General features: G+C 40.7%; 1 protein-coding gene across 10 annotated transcripts in view; it reads right to left on the bottom strand.

Annotated features, from left to right (window-relative positions):
• Nucleotides 1-13,766, bottom strand: part of ebf3a (EBF transcription factor 3a) — a 39,818-nt gene extending 26,052 nt beyond the window's left edge. For 9 of the 10 annotated variants that reach the window (XM_033326829.1, XM_026351489.1, XM_026351490.1 and 6 more), the window contains exons 1-6: nucleotides 13,645-13,766; nucleotides 10,618-10,774; nucleotides 10,052-10,115; nucleotides 9,835-9,890; nucleotides 7,988-8,061; nucleotides 7,506-7,574 (exon numbers count right to left, since the gene is read on the bottom strand). In XM_033326829.1, the coding sequence (XP_033182720.1) occupies nucleotides 7,506-7,574; nucleotides 7,988-8,061; nucleotides 9,835-9,890; nucleotides 10,052-10,115; nucleotides 10,618-10,774; nucleotides 13,645-13,766 (542 nt within the window). The remainder of the gene's footprint in view (nucleotides 1-7,505; nucleotides 7,575-7,987; nucleotides 8,062-9,834; nucleotides 9,891-10,051; nucleotides 10,116-10,617; nucleotides 10,775-13,644) is intronic. The other variant, XM_026351491.1, reaches the window with a different exon arrangement.
• Between the last annotated feature and the right edge of the window lie 7,702 nt (nucleotides 13,767-21,468).

The raw sequence follows: 21,468 nt of genomic DNA on the forward strand, positions 1-21,468 counted from the left end.
TACTTTAGGATTTCAGAACCAAGGACAGAGTCTCTACTTTAGGATTTCAGAACCAAGGACAGAGTCTCTACCTGCTGAACTTCATAACCAAGGACAGAGTCTCTACTTTAGGATTTCAGAACCAAGGACAGAGTCTCTACCTGAGGATTTCAGAACCAAGGACAGAGTCTCTACCTGCTGGACTTCAGAACCAGGGACAGAGTCTCTACCTGAGCATTTCAGAACCAAGGACAGAGTCTCTACCTGCTGGACTTCAGAACCAAGGACAGAGTCTCTACCTGCTGGACTTCAGAACCACGGACAGAGTCTCTACCTGAGGATTTCAGAACCAAGGACAGAGTCTCTACCTGCTGGATTTCAGAACCAAGGACAGAGTCTCTACCTGCTGGACTTCAGAACCACGGACAGAGTCTCTACCTGAGGATTTCAGAACCAAGGACAGAGTCTCTACTTTAGGATTTCAGAACCAAGGACAGAGTCTCTACCTGCTGAACTTCAGAACCAAGGACAGAGTCTCTACTTTAGGATTTCAGAACCAAGGACAGAGTCTCTACCTGCTGGACTTCAGAACCAAGGACAGAGTCTCTACTTTAGGATTTCAGAACCAAGGACAGAGTCTCTACTTTAGGATTTCAGAACCAAGGACAGAGTCTCTACCTGCTGGACTTCAGAACCAAGGACAGAGTCTCTACCTGCTGGACTTCAGAACCAAGGACAGAGTCTCTACCTGAGGATTTCAGAACCAAGGACAGAGTCTCTACCTGCTGGACTTCAGAACCAAGGACAGAGTCTCTACCTGCTGAACTTCAGAACCAAGGACAGAGTCTCTACTTTAGGATTTCAGAACCAAGGACAGAGTCTCTACCTGCTGGACTTCAGAACCAAGGACAGAGTCCCTTCCTGCTGGACTTCAGAACCACAGACACAGTCTCTACCTCCTAGACCACACTAATTCAAATTACATTTTAATCTTGTGTTCTTGAAAGCATTTTTGTTCGTAGAGCCTAAACTGTTCATGTAAACTCCAACAAAGCCAGAGAAGATGGAGTAAAGCTAATTCAACAGCTATTTGTGTGTGTGTGGTCAGATGTGTTTGGGCCTGTCACTCTAATTAACACCAAATGCTGTACAGGTTTTCTGATAATTAGCATCCATGGCTGGTTCAAACACGGAGCTAATTAACAGCTATTATGCACACACACACACACACACACACACACACACACACACACACACACACACACACACACACACACAAACACACTGATTGCCTTTTTATAGCCAGAGACAAAATGTGTGATTTTGTGTACTTATGAAAAGTCATGAAGGGTGTCTGTGTGTATGTGATGTGTGTGTGTGTGTGTGTGTGTGTCTGTCTGTGTGTGTGTCTGTCTGTGTGTATGTGATGTGTGTGTGTGTGTGTGTCTGTCTGTGTGTGTGTCTGTGTGTCTGTGTGTGTGTGTCAGATGGCATCACAGGCTGAAGAACAAAGTACCAGCTGTTACAGAGCACACACACACACACACACTCAGGTCAAGGAGATACAGTCCCGATGTGTCACAGCTGTTTCAATATCTTATGTAAACTCATAAAATTTTCAGAACTGACTAAAAACATTAAACAGTCACTAAGCAATATTTCAGGTTGATTTGTGTGATTTTAATTTGTACACTCATTGTTCAGTTTTACAAAATGCTTCAGAAATGTCATGGTACTTACAACAGCACAGAAACACAAGCGAAACGCAAGCTGTCTTAAATCCACTCAACTCCAGGACTTACAACATTGATGTTTTGTGTGTCTGATGCTGACAGCGCCACAACAGGTACTGTTGGTATTCCCTACAGCGTAGACCAGTGTGACCAGTGTGACCAGGCTTAGACTGTAGTGAATGCATGAAGAGAGAAAATTTCAACATGTTAACAAAACTGCCATTGGTGTGATTACACTACAGAAATTTGTCTCAATGCGTTATGATCTACAGTACTCAGTACCAACCTGAACATTCTCATCATTAATATGTATTGTTTACGGTAAAGTATGCATTGTGGATCTAGCTTCACATTCAGTGTTTCTTTTCGAAATCTAATGACAGTTTAAACTGCACTGAGCTACCACATCCCAACCCTACTCCTCGTGTGTCATTTAGCTGCAGAATTCACCTGAAGGGTCAGGCTTGAAAACTGCTGTTTCAGTGATTCAGGAGCTGAAAACCTTTGTTTGTATTTGGTCCATAAAGCTCCTGGGATCAGTTTGAACTGCTCCAGAAATGTGATGATACAACTGGATTGTTGTGCAAGTTGAAGACTGTGTTGTAAAGTGTATTGTAATGTGACCAGTTTATATTCAGATTTAGTTTTCAATAGCCCAAAATCTGAGATAGTCAGCTTTAACTCTGCTCCTCCTTCTACGGCAGACAGACAGGGTCAAACATAGTCATAGGAATATTCAGACTTTGACATTTTACTGCTAAACAATTTAATGTCAGCTGTCAATCACTGCTGCACACACACACACTCTCACACACACATGCACAGAGGCAGGTTTTCCAGGCCTGGATAGTTTTGTCCTGGGTGTTCAGACTCTGGTATAGAGAGGGAAGTAGGAGGAAGAGAGGAGGTGAGGAAGGAGATAATTAAACTAGATAATGAGGAGTCCATCATCTCTCTCTTCACAGTAAATGGAAGCCGACAACTATTCCTCCTTCTCTTCTGTTCTTCATCACAGCGATGAGAAGGAGGAGAAGGTTATTAAGAGTCATACCACCATTGAAGAATTTTCTTACTGAATTGTAAAGACAGAAATCAACAGGAAATCTCCCCTACTATGAATTTTTTTTTTCCTTTGTGAGCCTGCTGACATGTTCCTCTATCACCGCTGTAGTTCATTTTGTCTCAGTAAAGTAGTAATAGTAGTAACTGAAAATGCAAAGGACCAAGACAAGAACCTTGAGGGACTCCGGAGTTTGAGCAGAGTGTCAGAGTTGCCCTTGTTTCTCTAAGGTAACACAGCTCGTAAAAGAGCTTAGTGAGCTGTCTTTGTCAAACCAATCACCTTCAATTGACCTGGCAGACTGGAAACAAATTTAAAGAGGAAGCTTTTTTTTTGGCTTCTTCTTTATGATTACTCTGTTAAGTGTGGGGCTAATTTACATATTTAATCAACCAAATTTACATTTGTAATTTTTCAGTGTAATTTTTTCTCAATCTGCTGAGCTCTTCGGGGTTCATATTACAGCTTCAAGCTCCAGCCAATGACATGCCAACTCTGCATGGGGAACAACTACATAACAGCTGAGGCAGGACTTCACCTCCTCCTCTTCCTGATTTTTTTTGATTTTCATTAAAGACAATTGTCATTAAGTTCTTCTTATTCTTATTAAGACAGATTCTGATGAAGCCTGTTCTCATTAAGACCAGGAAAATAATTCATAAAAAATGTTGTTTATTTACTGCAGACACAGTGATGGTTATACCAGAACAGAAACTTGCAAGTAGGCTGAACTACACAAAGAAACAACATGTTAACCAATGGAGATCATGCCACAAACACAGAAAGACCAGAGGGAAGTGGTTTACCAACAGAGAGAGGAAAAAGAATTATACAGGCGTGAACTGACCAACTCCAAATACAGCAACTAGATCAACAATTAGTTCTCTGGCAACCAAATGACAGCAAGACTGCACAAAGCTGAACTTCAGCAACTTCTGCTGAAGGTAAAGTCAATGACATCATCAGAGGAGGATCGACAGTGACTGTTATTGTTGACAGATGGACGATGTTGTCGTCATGGAGACTGTTCTATGTTTTTCTTTGAGGCAAACAGTTCGGTAACAGACGCCTTGTTAGGGGCTCGTTAACAGCAACAACAATTAACTAAAGGAAACACACAAACACACAGCTGTCAATCAAATGGAGTTTGTGTGTGTAGCTAATTAGTCTGATGCAACTTGAAGTTGTGTCCTGAAATACAAACCGTGTGTGTGTCAGGACAACACACACACCTTTCTGAATGACAGTAATCAATAGTGATCTGTCGCTAATGGCAACAATTACACAATGAACACACACAGACACTAAGAGAGGAGGAAACACCTGATAAATACAAAGGAGGAAGATCTGTGTGTAGTGTTACAACGGGACGAGGAGAGATGTGGATGTAAAGTCAGCGTCTCCTCCATCAGAGCATCTGGTGTCCAATGATGAACAAGACAATCGATACATCACCTCCAACCCCTCACAGTGTCAGATATCACACACTGGTGCTGGTCCAGATCTCTACTCTGCACAGATGAAGAGTTGTCTTTTATGGGAATGAGGCTGTGTGAACACAGGCTGTCCCGTGTTGTTCATCCTCGTGACTCATAACTGACTTACATTTTGACTTGTGTCTCATCTCACTTGTAAGTGGCTTTGTATAAAAGCATCTGTCAAATGACTAAATGTAAATGTAAACAGGTGCATTCAAGAGACTGTTGCACAGCTGTCAGTCTGTGATTTTATGTTAGAAACATGAATGTACATGAAAAAATAGAAGTATATAAAAATATTAAATAAATAATAATGACAAATTTAATATGAATTAAAGTGCAAACAAATAATAAAAACCCAGAGAAATTCAGGACTGTTGTATTGACGGCATTAAACTGATTGAATACTAACTGAGTATGAACTAATAGAGATGTGACTGTATGATTAAAGTACCTTTTTTATGGGAAACAGGATAAGAAATTACTAACAGTTATGTGTTGTTTCAATGGTTGATATAGTGAAATAGTTACAAACGGTTTATATTTATTCTTATATATTTATTTTTTTCGGTTTTTTTATTTGTCTTCCACGGTCTCCTGAGCATCAAAACCAACCTGCCCCAAAATAAAACCATGTTCATAAAGTGGTTTACTTTTTTAAAGACAGTCTGATGTTGTGTTTGTGTTCCTGCTTCTTATAAATGCTGCTCATTGTGTTCAGCTCAGCAGTGAAACAATAGCAGATGGTGTGTTCAGGGTCACACTCCTCATTCTGTGGCTGGTTCCCAGGAAGAAAAAATATTCAGCTACACTTCATCTCTCCATTGACTCCCATGCATTCATACATTTAACATTTAGCCAGCCGAGGGCCTCTGGGGCCCAAAACATTATTCTGCTGTCAGTCACCCTGAAACACGTCCAGTAATGAAATTCCATCCAAAACCAACCTGCAGCATGAGAGGGAAATCACACCTACGCCTGCTAAATGATTGACAGCGCATCGTCCTCCCATAATCCCACACTGAAGACACCAGAGACCCTGAGACAGGAGATTGTACCCCCTCCCAAAATATTCTCACATCTGGTATTCAGAGCGAGAGCATGAAAAGATGAGAGCTCGTCCCATCACCATCGTCATCATCAGCTACAAACAGGCCGATAGAAGACGATTCAAATCTCACCTGAGAGGAATTTCTAAGTTTAAAGACCAAAGATCATTGTGTTAAAACGTTCTCACAGTCAATGTTCAGAGGGTAGATCGTCCCATCATCACTGACCCTCAAAGACTTCTGTTTGCTCGCAGAACAAAAAGCCTGAAAGACCAGTGGGGCTCAACCTGTGAGAGGGGACCCTTTAGGAGGCTGAACATGAGGTTAAACTGCAGCAAGAACAAAAAAATCACTGTATAAACAAAGGCTGACACAGTTTCTTTCTTCTAAACTATAACTCTTTGAACTGATGTTTCTTTTAAATTTAAATTTTTCTGATTAAACTATTTGTCATCTAAGCCAACATCATCTTAAAAAGTCACTGAAGCACTGAAAAGTCAAAAAGACCACTGAAATAAAAAAATAAAGACGTGTATGAAACATAACAGACCAGTACAAAGTCTGAGTGTGTCACAGGATCTGACATTGGCTTGTTAATAGATAGGGAACTTTCTCATATCCTTGTCTATGCCACGTAATGAAAGTCAATAGCTAAGTAATATTTAACCAGTCACGTTTTAGCACTATCTCGACCCAGTAGTGAAATTAAATGAAAATACAGATTGTGAGGAATGGAAGACATGTTTTATTGAAGTCCACTGAAAAAGTTGATACCTCGCTTTTTTGAAACATCTGCTAAATACAAAGTTGATTTACAACTAATCTGCCTTCACTAATGTATTTTTAGAACATGCAGGGAAAAACATGTCACTACAGGTGAAAATTGACGATATAAAGGTATTCACTTTCCTCCTGACAATTGTTGAACTCATCATAAAATCTGCATCTGGTATTAAAGTCCTGATCTGACCAACACCAAGACAGAAAACCTCCAGCTTCATCACTTGTCACAATGGTTTTTAGTTGTATTTTCCCCACACACACAATCATTGGAAAGGTGCTGCTGTAAACCTGGGAACAGATCTAACCATAACAAGTGAAACAAATTTGTATTGTCAGAATCTGATACATTCGGTTCAATAATATTAACAAAACCAGCAGAAGCTGAAGCATTAGGAATCCTGTAGAGGTTTTTTTTCAGTGTTTGCACTGAACAGGAATTTCCAATGCTGCATCCTGTTATCTTTGCTTTCACTCCTCTGACCTACAACCTCTGTGAGCCACAAGTTCACTGCACAGACTAAACTTAATATAAGCTTAATATTATCCAGATGGAAATTCTGTCTCCTCCAAAAAAAGGTGTTGTTAGTGGGCTGGGTTAAAGTGTTAGAGTACAAACATATTTAACGTCATTCTGTGGAGACTGATGTGACTGACTGAGTGTGCGACTGTTTGCTTAAGTTAATAATGAAAATGGGAGTTAAAGTAGCTTGTGTAAAGGTGTACTGTAAACGTAACAGTCACTGTTCTGACATCGCAGCATGTTGGTTTTGCTGATGTCTGTATTTAAATCACCAAAACGAGGGTTTCAGTGAAATTAGTGCAGCAGCAGGTTTAAATGTAATCTAAGACTGTTTGAATCCCAGTGTTTGTGCTCTCAGCAGCAGAGTCTGACCCTGACATGTTTCCTGTTCACTGGACGTTGCCGAAAACACAGGAGACCTTCCCATCATGCATTTCAGCAGGCAGGGGGAGAAAAATAGCTGCTGTAATATCACCACTTCTCTTTTCAAAAGCCTGCCACAGTAACAGCCATCCATTTATACCGCCATCTCTCCATCCATATTCTTTCTTTTTACTCCACCCTCCTCCACAGCCTTGGGGGGGGGGGGGGGGAATGATACTCGGGAGGGGGGGGGCAGGAGGAGGAGGAGGGGTAAAGTGGGGAGGAGGGGAAGGTGTAAAGAGAAGAGGAGAGCGAGTGATTCCTCATGGGACAGAAGGGAGGGGGAGGGGAGGAGGGGAGGAGATGCAGCGGGGGGGGGGGGGGGGGGGGGGGTGTAAATTCAATCTTTGCATGTGAAGTTTTTGTCCAGATATTTTCTGTGCTTCTGTTAAAATAGAAATAAACACACACACTCCAGAAATGTATTAAAATGATGTGAAGCACATTCAGGAGATATGAACCCGACTGTGTATCTGTTACCTGTCGATGATGACGGGGTCGGACGGCGTCTCGTTTCTGTTTCCACAGCTCTTCTTATCACAGCAGCGGCTGACACAGAGACAGAGACAGAATAATGAACGCTGACCACGTTCACTCCACTTCAAACATTAGCACGCAAATAGTACTACTGCAGTACCTGTAGTGTATTCACAGGGCCCAAAGTATTTGTTGTTGTGCAGGATATCGAGTACCTGTGTGGATTAAAGGTGACTGTGTCTGCTCTCATCATGTGATCTGTCATCATAATAACTGGTCTGACTATTCTCAAGTCTACGAGAACCAGGTGCGACTGTCCTTGAGTCTACTAGAACTGATTGCTTCATTCTATACAGACTCTAAAACATCTAAGAGCCAGGTCAGGTAGGGCCGCCGTCACACCTTGTCCTCAGGTGTATTCAGACCAGGTCTGTATATGTCAGGTTATACACAGTGTGTGTGGCCGTACAGTTAGACGTTCTTACCTGCACATGATCTCGTGAGTCAACAGAACTCGACACATCTCAGGGTTCTTGTCCTGACCTTCATAGATGATCGCCTGAAACACACACAGAACCAGGAGTTTAAACACACCGACTCTAGTGTCCTTGTTCTCGGACCCCGTGTGCAGTCGTCTACTCTGTCAAGCCCAAACGTGCGTGTCAGAAAACAACTCGATTAAAGCCTCATTTCATTTGTCTCAATTACGAGTGATTATTAGCTATTAGCTGGAGTGTGTGAAGTGAGGAGGCAGAAGTGAGGGCAAACATTGATCCTCTGAATGTTTCATTACAGCTGCAGCCTGCAGATACTTATATGAAACAGCTGGAACCAAATGCATGAAAAGCTAATTTCTCAAAGAGCGGATCACATGATGCAAACGTCGCCTGATGGGCACGCTCGTTAAAAGCCCACTAATTGAATGACTCGTTAGATTAAAATGCTTCGACTGCTGCTGGTTTCAATTAGTGTCTCTGTGTATGACAGAGACAACAGACAGAGAGGGAGAAACTGCTGACTGCACTAGTTTTTCAACGAAATACCAGTTGTTATTAACGCTTCAAGCCTCAACAATCTTTGAGAAGTTTATCCTGAGATCATGTGTTTATAATCGTGACTTCAATGTTCGATCGATTATTCACAGTCTGATAAACTAAAAGAGGTGTACAAGTGTTTTTTCCAATATAAATTCCAATACATGTTAGAAACAGTGTGTTAGAAGTGAACATGTAGGAAGCTGATGTCAGAGCCAATAGTCAGCATCTGTTTGATGCGGAGGTGAAACTGTAACAACCTGCTCTCCATCTGAACAAACAACTCAGACGTGAGGGTAACAGATGGCTGGAGATTCACTGTGCCTGTGATCAGAGACGGCAGCATCACATTTGTTGTCTTTGTTGAGTGTCGACTGTTGGCTGACAGAAAGCAGCACAATCCTGTTCCTACAGGTTTACAGCCTGTCTGCTCACAGCTGCACACAGGGACACAACCGCAGAAAAGGACCAACAATTAAAACAGCTACAAGTTAGTTAAAGTACGATCGGAAACATATACATCCACAGTATGCAGGACTGAACGGGCGTGTGGTGTGTAGTTCCAGAAAATCAAACACCAGATAACGAGGTTTTCCATAAATACATTCCCATTTTTCAAATATGTGCTAACTCTGTTTTTTTTTAATATAAGTTATGTGTTATGTAGGGAATAGCAGGTTTCTGGCTGGCAGCCTGTCAAACACCTTCTCAGTGTCTCCTGAGGCTGCAGAGAATCTTTCCCAGCCATGTTAGATGGTGCTCAGAGTCTGAGGGTCCAGTCTCCAGTCTGGAGCTGGAACGAACTGATGATTCCACCTTTTCTCAAGACAGACAGAGAAAAAGTAGAAAAACGCACTGTGATCCAAAGTAATCGCTAAACCATCAGGGTGCAGCTAATTGTGATTGTGTAATGAGAACAAATAACAAGTTTAAAGGGAGTTTTACAAGTGTGTTCACAGTTTCTGATGCAGTGGCCGGTTCAGGACAGACAGTGTCTATGGGAAAGGTTTCAGTGTGAAGGAGGCGGAGGAGAGAAGGGGAGGAGAATCGCCCTGTCAGATCAGAAAAACAAAAAACTGTCAGAAGATGTTTCAGGTGTCAAAGAGAAGTCGGCCTGAACCTGACAGCTTGGACTGCAGCAGGAAAAACCCGTCTCTCCTCCTGGGCTGTTAACTCAACTGTTATTAATATCGGATCATAAATTATTCATCGTATCTTTTCTAGTCAGTCATGGTTTTGTCTGCCACTGACTGACTTTTTCTAATAATCCACCTGACAACCAGTAATCAGCAGGTTACCTGTTTGGTCATGGAGTCGATCAGTCGCACGTACAGATCCTGCTCCGTTCTGACTCCTGGACACAGAAACCAGCAGTGCTACTGTTAGTGTTACTGTAATTATTGTTTTAATTCAAATATGGTTCAAGTCAGAGCTTTCAGTGTTTCGTGCTGATTGATAATTCGTTTCCAGAGTTCACTTCCTGTCAGTGCTGTGGAATCGAACAAGCGTACCCACCGTTACTATAGAGCAGCTGCAGTTTGTAATGAATCCCATTGTTGGTTTTCTCTCCTGAAGGCTCCTGGACACAAAAACAATAATGAATGTGAATAAATCAAACTGACAAACACTAGCATCATCTTTCATCACTCAGTTCACGGTGTGTTTGATTTCTACCTCCTGGTGAGCAGAAACCAAACGTAATGAGAGACGTCTGATCCAGAACAAATGGTTTTCATTTTCCTACTGGTGTGAAGATCAAACGTCTCCTTCTGCTCGGGTCTTTGAGGTCTACAGCCCATTCAGATCTGTGCTTGCACATCACGTGGCATCTGCTGTGGAGGCATATGCTACAAGTGCATTTGTTTTCTGCTCCTGTGTTTGCCTGATTCCTTAATATCTACCTAGATGTTAATATAGAGGGGTGGGTGAAGGTAGTCACCACCACCCTCCAACTCTCCCTGCATCAGTTTGATCTCATCCTGAACAACAGCAGGTTTTTAGCACGTCCATAACTACAGTTATTGCAGCAAAATGCTGGTGAACAAAGAGTGTGTTTGATTTGTATCCAGCTCTTTCCTCACCTTTTCCTTCTCCACAAAGTCGACGTAGGCGGTGCGCTCGATCTCGACCGGCTGACCCTGGCGGTCATACAGCGCAAGCACAAAGTGGAAGAAGTTGGACTTCCTCAGATTGGATGGAGGCTGCTTCTCAAAGTGAGCACGAGCTAACCCCACCCCGCTGAGAAGACAGACAGCAGACAACAGAACAGCCATATGAGAAGATTACCAATGTCAACACGTGCACGCAGTCGGAGCCACCAGTGTACCCACAAGGTCTGGTTCTGTGTGAGATACCTGAGGATTCTGGATTAGTCGAGTCCAGATTTAGGTTTATGTTGGTTTTAGATTTCAGTTATATTCTTGTCCTGCTGTATACACCTTTGTTGTTCCCAGTTACCATGGTCACTTATGGGTTGTGCTAGATTTAACTCAGGTGTAAATGTGACAGCAAAAAATGTCTTAATGTTAAAATTTGGAGTTCAGAAGAAGAAACAAGGTGAATTTTACTGCAAAATAAAATCAGTAACATCACACACACACACACACACACACACACACACACACACACACACACACACACACACACCTGTCTGACTCTGTTTCACATCTGTTTTGACCAATATCTGTTATGTTCTTTCGTTTCACCCTCGACCTGCGACTGCTCTTCACTACCGCAGCTTCTCACTCGCTCTGAACGTCTTCAGTGGGAAAATAGAAAACAGTAGATACACCAACAACCCGTTCAATAAACAGAAAGAATAAATGTTTTGAACCTTTTCACGAGAAATTTTCTTGCTTTAGAAGAAACGTTTGTAGAAAAAAAAAAACTAGTGAATTCATGGAAACTGGTTAAAATTCTAAAAATCCCGATTTCAGAAGAAACCAATCAATTTCAGATTTCTGACCATAAAAAATTATTTGTTTTTTTATGTGTTAAATACTTGCATATTAACAAATATTTTTTCAATTGACGAGAGTCACAATGAAACACGACACAGGTTGATCTGTGGGTTTGACAGACAAGTTACGACAAGAGTTTAGCTGCACAGTGAAACGGAGGAGAAATCAAGCTACAGAAAAAAAACAGTGTGTGCTGGACCTTTTAAGATGTAGTTCAGTTTGACCTCAAACGTGTAAAACACATCTTCATCACACACGGATGATAATTAAAGGTAATAATTCAGTGAGCTGAGGAATGTGAAACGTAAAATATTCATAAAAATAAGAGAGTGTTCGCTGAGATGTGACACGAAGCTTCGGGCTTTAACCTCCACATGAATGAATCATGTTCACAACAACATGTTAACACTGCAGGGAATATTCGGAAAAGACAAATCACACGTTCATGTCAGGGTTTATAAATATTCATCATAAAAGAGTCAAACTGCAGCTTTGACCCTGACTGCAAACACATCTCCTCATTAAAATACAGTTTGAATATTTGTTGTCTTTGTATATTTATTTATTTTTATTTTATTTTAAAAATAAAACAGAAATAATAAAAAAGAGTGAGGAGTGAAACTTGAGCCAACACAGAAACATGCACAAGGTGAAACCAACGTAACAAAATCATCAATGATGTTAATTAACATTAATAAAGATTTGATCGTCCATCAACATCCTGTCACGTAATGAACATTTTAGTTTGAAAACTGTTGATTATAAACTATGTCAGAATCTGTCTTAGAAGAAATAAGCTTTATTCTCAATATTCATAGAAATACATTTAATTTGATCTTTTTCATTTGTTCACAGTGTAAAAAAATTATCTGATGTCTGAAGTTTCTGAATTGTTTTTAATCTGAACTGATTATTAATAAGCTGCAGCTGATGTGTGTGTGTTTTTTTTCTGGCGCTTTATCAGAATTTCTATAGAAAAAAATCAGTTTTTCTATTAAAAAATTATTCATCTTTTTATATCTTAAAAATATCAAGAATTTAAATGCATTTCATCCCAATATGAGCAGATGTGCTGAGATATTTCTGACATATTCACATCACACGTTCATAAGAAGAACTTACTGGTGAGAATAATAACATCACTTCAAATTAGATGATCAGATGTTTCTGTCTCTTTAGAACCTCACGTTGTTAACTTGGTGATTTCACGATGAACGTCTGTAAAATGTTCAAACTATGTTCTGACTGGTCGCGCTCACAGCTGCTTCATTACAATGAGGAAAACTGGGGATTTCACAGATGTTACTGGTGTTAATGATGGAGAACGATGAGTGTGAACGTCTGCTCCGCTCACTTCTCTTTAACACTCACGTTCAGCTACAATAAAAATCCAACAAATTGTACAAATGTACAAAATTATCACTGCACTTTAAATCATCGATGTGAAAATGTGAGTTTTAAAAGATGAGACTTGTTCTCAATAATCTGACAGAAAAGGCTGCAGGTTGAACTTTGCTTCAATAAAAAACAGTTCTCCATCTTTTGACTATTTATTTCAGAGACGTTGAACCTTAAGAGATCAGAAACATGAATTCTGTTTTTTTTCTCTCAGAACATCTGAAACTTTAAACTCTGGAGAAGAAATATTATATTATATTATATTATATTATATTATATTATATTATATTATATTATATTATATTATATTATATTATATTATACAGTTTTTTTCAGATACTCCATGTTTCCTTTGAATAAATGTTCTGAGAGCAAACAAGAGAGAAACTACAAATAAGATCCGACAGTCCTATTCTTATCTTATTTTAATGTAGGAAATGATTTGGAGAAGTTTTGTCCTCCAAAGCATCTTTTTCCTCTTGACCTTCATCATTCAAAGACAAATATTAAAGACATTTTCTGTTTAGCTGCAAAATATTTGATTCAGAAAAAATAATCTCTTTTTGTCTAATTAGAGAATTTTAGTCTGAGCTGCAGAATCTGTTCACTGAGAGAAAGGTTGATGCTTCACTTCAGAAATAATGTAAACTTAAAGCTCTCTCCCTCTGATCTAAACACTCGCTGTCGAGCGACTGTTTGTCCATTGGGACTACAGCTCCCAGAATCCCTCTGGGGTGGTGGTGACTTTACCTCTGCGCGGCTGTGTTGGCGTCCACCACGCCGGCTGAGTGCATCCAGGAGCGAACGGCCAGCGGCTCCTCCTTCATGCTGGCTGTGGCCCCGCGGGGCAGGTTGTCCTGGATCCCGAACATCTCCAGGGCCCTGAAAGTCTGACCGCTGCCGCCACTCAACCACAGAAAAAACAAGAAGAAGAAGAAGAGAAAAAGTCTGCAGGAAACAAAAGTCCAGCAGAAAATTTAACTGCACAACACAGATGGGGACTCAGTCTTCTGGCTCAGCGACGATTTCTTTGTGAACATCGAACGAAGAGCAAATAGGAAGAAGGCGAAGAAGAAGACAACAGACTTTTATTGTTCTGCAGAACTTTTTGTCTGTTTTTCAGCTTTAAAACAACTTTTTTACTCTGGACAGAAAATCCTTTCTCTGAGGTTTATTTAGCAGATTTTTAAAGACTGTCGGTGTCAGACATCATGTTGAAAGGATAGAAGAGGGAAAAAAATGGCAAGAAGAAATAAAATCCTCAGAGGATGAGAAAACAGAGCCGGGTCCGGACGGCGAATCGAGCGCAAGCAAAGTGTCTTTTTTCTTTTCCCCAAAGAGAAGAGGAGATGATGATGGAGGGATGAGGAGCGGAGGAGAAACTCTCAGCCCTGCGGCCCCACAGGACTGGACGCCAAAACCCAAAAACCCCACGGGTCTTCCTCAGAGCCAGTGACATCACTGCGGGGGGCGGGCTGTGGCCATATAAGGAGTGGAGAGGTGAGATAGTGTGTGAGGGAGAAAGAGGAAAGAAGGGAGAGATTAAGAGAGGGAGGAAAGAGGAGGCGGGAGAGGAGGCGGGAGCCCGAGCGACCAACCAGAGAGTGAGAGAGAGCCCGGTGCAGCCCTGCCCCCTTCCTCCCCAATTCCCATGTCTGTCCAGTTAAATGAGGAATCTGAACTGGTCTGGTTTCTGTTTCATCAGTAAAGTTTCTCTTCACGGTTCTCCTCTAGTCCTGATCCTGGGGCTGACCCCTGACCAGAGGCCCTGAAGTTTCTACTGGTCATACAAGGCTGCAGGAGGAGCCAAATGTGAACACCAGAACTGGTTCTGAGTCTGAACCCTCTGTGCCGGCCTGACACACGACCTTCTGTTTGCGACCACAGGAAGCCAGTGGGAAGCCAGTGAGGGATCCCTTCCTGAACCCTGCACCCAGAACTAGATTCTAAATCAGTTCATCAAGTTTGTTTTTACGCAGTGACGTAGAAAACAGAAAACACAGCTGATTACGCATGAACAGGTGACTTCGAAACCAAGAGCAGGTTCACGAGGTTCAGAATCAAACTGCTGTGTTCGGCTCTGCACCTGAAATTAGAATGAATAAGAAGCTAGAGATCAGCCAGTCACAATCCACCGACTTTGTCTGGTCAGACCTGGTCGACCAAACCTGTGACACCACAGTGCGACGTACAAACCGATGTTACAGTCACATTCAGATGTTTCTTTATGTTTCTGCTGGATGTGGATGAGCAAGAGGAAAACGTGACTTTGACCAGAATAAAAGTGTCTGCTGCCATTTTACAGACGGACACGATCTGTCTTCAGACAGGAAGTGAGACCAGTTTTTCAGAGAAACAGCGCTCTAGTCTTCTGGGGACAAAGGCCTCCGAGGCTCTGAGGGGTGGACCGAGTCCAAGCTGAAAAACAACAGCAGGAGGAAGGGAAAAGAGAGAAGAGGAGGACGGGAGAGGATGGAGACAAAACCCTGTTAAAGTGAGGAGGAAAAGAAGAGAGAAGATTACGTTCATAAACAGGTGAAGGAAGGAAAAGAAAAAGAGGAAATAAAGGCATTGACTGTATTTTCAGATCAAAAGTGAGAACAGGACGAAGAGAAAGAGATCAAGAAAAGAAAAGACGTGGAGCTTTTTTTTCGACGCTCTCAGTTAAGGACAGAGAAAAAAGAACATATGGAAAACTGAAAAGTGATGGAGAGGAGGAGCAGGAAGAGGAGGTGTGTCTCCTGCTGATGAAGACAAGGTGAGTGAACATTTTTATTCGTACCTGTTAATTAATCCCAAACTGAGCTGAGAGGTCGATCAGTAGCTGATCAAAACACCCATACAACTATTATTATTATTATTATTATTATTATTATTATAGTAATAATAATAATAAATAACATTTTTTAGTAGTAGTAGTAGTAGTAGACTACTATAATAATAAGAAGAAGAAGAAGTAGAAGAAGAAGAAGAAGATTTGTAATTTATTATTAGTAGCAGTATTGTAATTATTATTATTATTATTGTTATCATTATTATTATTATTACTATAATAATAATGATAATAATAAATGCAGTTTATTATTATTATTATTAGTAGTAGTAGTAGTAGATTACTAGAAGAAGAAGAAGAATATTTGTAATGTATTATTAGTAGCAGTATTTATTATTATTATTATTATTGTTTATTGTAACTACTAGTAACAACTGCTCAACATTTGTGTGTGTAGTAAACGATTCAATTAAAATAAATGAGCTGTCTAAAGGAGGAGGTCTGATCCAAGGGGCTGGGGGGGTGCGGAGGGGTGAAGTGGGGGTGAGGAGGGTAAAGAGGAGGAGGAGATGGCAATCTGATTTCCAAATAAGGCTTCGCTCTTTCAGGACAAATCCCCGACCTGCAGAGAGCATGGGGGAGGCAGGGGGTGACTGGGGGGTAGGGGGGGTCTAGCTACGGACACATCGACCGCCCCCACTCGTCCCCTGCCTCCCGCCTCTGCTTCCCCACTCAGATCCCGTTAAAGCTGCTTTGATTTGAACGACTAACACACATTTTCTTTCACTTCTCATCACTAAATGTTTAATTTATCGTCGTCTAAATTTGAGTCAGTGTCGTCCACTGAAATCCTCGATTTTTAATTGTTTCATCTGGAATCGTTCACTTTGTGACTTAATTTACTCATCTCAAGTCATTAGAGATTTTTTTTTTTCAAAAAAGGTGTAAACGAGTTTGAATCAGCTGCAAATTTATAACAAATAGACAAAATCTGTGATATATGAGCGATGAGTTTGAAAGAATAAAAAGACGAAGGAGGAAATAAACAGAATCACTGAGAACTTGTAGTTAACACACCGGAGTTCTGTGACATTCTGTGATAAAAGCAATTAATTTGAAAAATGAACAGACTTGTGTTACTTCACAAGAAGAAAAAACAGTTATTAACACACATTTCTGTGATATTAAAGTAAAAATCTGCAGAGAAGAAGAAAGAAAAAAGTCAAACCAGTAAATCATCATCACACAAACTGAATTCAAACAGAGTCCAGGTCAAACACACACAAACTGGTGTCTTTACGCTCTGATCTCATTTTCATGAAGATAAACTTACTTACGTTCAGCTGCTTGTGTAAAACTCTATCCATCAGCTGCAGGTGATCAATCGTTCCACGCTCTCTGTGACGTTACGATGAATCCTCCTCATTTTTAACTCTCACACTTTTACACATGAATGTAGATTTATTATTTTATTATTCGATCTTTGATTTGGTTTTATTTCCCCTCTGTGGTTAAAGCTAAAAATTAAGCTTCTTCTCTCTGAAGTGAAAAGAAGATTAAATTCCCACCTGACACGAGTCTCACCTGAGGCCGTGCATTAAAATGTATAATTAAAATAATTATTTCCTAATATAATATAGTCTAAATTACAGACCACACAGTTGTGGTCTGTAATTTAGTGTAATCCTCTTTTTATGATGTAATGTTTTTATTTTGATGATGAAGAAGACAAAGTAGACAGATGAAGACAAATGGACATTTTTATTACTTTACAGACAAATAATTAGAGCCATAAATTTAAAAGCATATGTCTGAAATGTGTTTCAGGGAGTTTGATGTGATAAATGTCTGTAGGGAACAGAGAGCTGGACGAGGACAGATGTTAACCTGACAAAGTGGTTTCTCCTTTAAAAACACAACGAATCACAGTGAAACGAAAGGGAAATAAAAAGAACTCGTTAGTTTGTGTTAGTGTCAGTGATTCGGAATTTACTGTAACTGTAACTGAACAGAAACAAAGTCAGTAATGTGACCAATTTAATTTCAAGAGTCGGATGTAGACGGATGTAGGTTTCCCTGCAGTTTATCATCTGATTCACGGACGAGTGTTAAAGTCGCCTCCTCTTTGTTGTGTGTGTGAGACGAGTGCACGAGTGCTCAACACACACACACATTTGCATTTAAATAGCGACATCAGCCAGCGTTCACGGCAGCTCACCAGTGGGTCCCCAGATGTCACGGCAAAGTCAGATGGGCCGCTGTCTCACACACACACACACACACACACACACACACACATTCTAACATCTAAGGTCAGGGTTCTGGATCAGGTTTAAGGTTTTTTAGTTTGACAAGTTGTAATTATAGCTAAGGCTAAGACGGTGTGTGTGGGTACATGGACAAATTCTGATTTAACAACTTTTCAAAACTGACTTTAATCAAGGTAGTGAATCAGAGAAACCTGGAGAAAGTGATGCAGACATGTTCACATGGAGAGATTCCTCCTCGGATTAAAAACAGTCATGTAGATACAATGATGGTAAAAGTAGTTGTAATCATCTGCTGCCGACTAAGGTGTTGTAGAGACTGATGACCGTGGGGATGAAGGGTCTCCTGGATCTTTCACGCAGTGAGGTGAGTTGTGCACTGCAGCTTCTTCTCTGCTCCATCAGGATGTTGTGTAGATGATGGTTAGTGTTCTGTAGTATGGTCTCCATCTTTTTCTGTGTGTGTTTCTCCACCACAGCCTCCAGTGAGTTCAACCTCCTTCCAGTTTGCACCAGTTTGTCCAGCCGCCCTGCATCCTTCTGTTTTTGCTGCCTCCCTAGCAAACTGCAGCATAAAACACGTGGTCACCTTCAGTCTGAAACTAGTATAAAACCACTCAGGACTGAAATGAATCAGCTTTACATCATAACAAAAAGTAGCTGTTTTAAATACATTCGTTCACTTTAGTGCATTTTCTTTCGACAGATGCTGAGAGGGTCGGCAACAACAAGCTGTTTCTCTAAATATGCTCACGTTTACCTGAAGTTTGGTTGGAAATCAGTCATATTTTCAACAAACAAATGTTATTTTCTTTAGTTTGAGTCTTAGTTTTGTTCTTTTTATTCCTCCCTTTTTCTATTATTTGACTTAACAGTTTTTCAATTTCTGCATCTCACTATCTCTCCTTCATTCAATTATAATTCACATGCTCCCATTATGCTGTAGGTGACTCTATTGGATTCCTTTGCTCAGTTTCTCTCAGATTTATTTCCTCTGCTGCATCCTGTTCACCTTCTCTTGTCTTGTGTCTCATTTCATTCTGTTGTTTGACTCTGGTTCATTCTCTTCTGCATTTATATATTTATTTTATCTCTATTTTATTCCACCCTGCTCCACTATCATTTCATTTTACCTCGTCGTGTGAACTCCATTTTGTTTTCTCATGTTCTTTTCTTGTAGTCTAACACAGCTCTATTGTCTGATTCTGCTGCAGGTTCAGTGGGAAAAACAGACAAGCAGGCAGAAAAATGAAAATAAAATGAGAGGAAACAAAGCGGTCGACCTTCAGCTCCAAACAGAAAAACACTTTCACATTCTGTGTGAGTGTGTTGCAGAGGGATTTCCAGTCGTCCCAGTTCAGGGAATTCCCTCCGTCCCAGCAGAGAGACGGCGGGCGAGGAAAGAGCGACACCAAGAGGAAACACGGAGAGCGACAGCCGAAGATCCTCATTCATCTTTGTTCCTTTTTGCCTCTAAATGAATTAGTTTTTTAAAATAAAAGGTGATTAAAAATAAAGGATGATTCTGTGTGGAAATGTTTCCTTCACTTTCAGACACGTTAAAATGAATCTGACTCATGATGAAGTTGAATCTAAAACTCACACAACAGAAAGTCCAACAGAGTTGAAAGTGCATTTTACTTCTACTGCAGAGCTGAAATGTGTTAACAAAAGATTTGTATTTGATTTAGTCCTTTGTCTCATCTGTAAGACTGAGGAGAAAACTAATTTCCACGTTTAATTTCCTAAGCAGCTGCTGTAATGTTGCTGTTAATTAATTTTTTCATACTGTACTGATCTAATCTGTCCTTTAAATCTAAAATCAAAATAATCCTGGGACTCAGAAAGAAAAGGATAAAACCTCAGCTGTAAAAACTTCGAGCTGTAAAACTGTGAAGTTTGTCAGGATGTGGAAACTAATTTAGATTCAAATTTAATTTAGTGTGTTGGTGGAGCAGAGAACTGGACTTGGACACATTTCTCCCTGAGTTTGCCCACTGCATCATAAAAGTGGTGTCTTTGTTCCCCAAAGCACAAGCGAAGTCCAGTTCCAGTGTCAATTGTCAGGTGTGACAGGTGTGTACCTCACCTGACAACCACAGGTTACCCACTGTAGACACCAAAGCTGCAAACATCAGCACATTGGGCTCGGTCTTATCTGTAATGCTCAGCAGAATATACAAAATAAAAAACATAAATCATCCTTCTCATCATCAGTTGGCATTTGGCCCAAAGTGCCAGAAACAGTAACAGAAGAGTAATAAGTGGGACACCCTCTCAGTGCAGTGTTTGATAGGACTGTTTTCTGTGAATAATATATGGACGACCTTTATTGTCATTGATCACGGGGCACAATGATATTCTGCAAAGAAGATTTAAACACAATAATATACGATAATAATAATGAGATAGTTTGAGACTACGAGTGTACAACGGCTTAATCTGAGAAAGGTACCAAACAGATAAATCCATGAGGACTAAGGCAGCAGTTCCAGTTTACAATGGCAATGTGGAGCGGGGAGCTGGACTTTCTACTCGGACCAGCATCAGCAAAGGCTCACTGAAGATTAGAAAACTCTTCTGAATGCATGTTGACACAGCTGCAAAGTTGCTGCAGTGACTCCATGAATCTCTGCTGAACATTCAGATCTGTGTTTGGGGCTGATGGACATTCCTGATGAAGATCCAGGATGTTCTGGATCTGGCACGGACCCGGAATAGACGTCGTCTTTACCAGTGGTCAGCTGGACCACAGTATTCACTAGACGAGTCTGTGAGCAGCCGGGGGCTCTGAACTCTGATCATAAGAAACAACAATAAAATGATGGTCATCACTAATGCCCTCATTGGAGTCTGACAGGCTGTTAATGCAGTCTCTGTGAAAACTCCATGACGACAGCTGAGAGTCTGATCAGGGTGAGTTAAAGGGATTCCAGTTCTTTAATTGCTCCTAATTGAACCTGACGTGTTTTTAATGAATTAAAAGAGAAGGTTAATGGATTCAGGTTTGACTGGCGGCTCCAGATGTCCAGACCTAGTCTTTGGTTTGCATCGTCTCCTCTGTCCTTGACGTCAGGACAGAATAACGAGTTGCCAGACTTTTATTGTGAAGGTGAGACTCACAGCTGGTAAAGAAAAAGAAGAATCTGAATAATCTGACATCAGTGAACTCTGTTTTATGTGAGACTCGATTTCCTTGTTGTTGTCCTTGCAAATAATAATATAATAATAATAATAATAATAATAATGTGCAGAAATTTTTGTCCTGTGGAGACCTTACACCACCTGCTGGAGGAAACTTGTTCTCCCCTATCTGCACAGACAAGATATACTTCTCTCTGTCTTCACAGAGCTTCAGTCTTTTATTACTGAAGTGTCACTAATCTGGTCTCTGTTGTGTCTGTGGACACAAGCGTACAGCAGAGCTCCGAGTCAGTGTAAACCAAATTGTTTCCTGGACTTTGTCTCCACCTGCTGGACACAGCAACAAACACACACACACACACACACACACACACACAATCCTGTTTAGTC

The sequence above is a fragment of the Anabas testudineus genome, chromosome 19, assembly GCF_900324465.2.
Source record: "Anabas testudineus chromosome 19, fAnaTes1.2, whole genome shotgun sequence".
Lineage (NCBI taxonomy): Eukaryota > Metazoa > Chordata > Actinopteri > Anabantiformes > Anabantidae > Anabas > Anabas testudineus.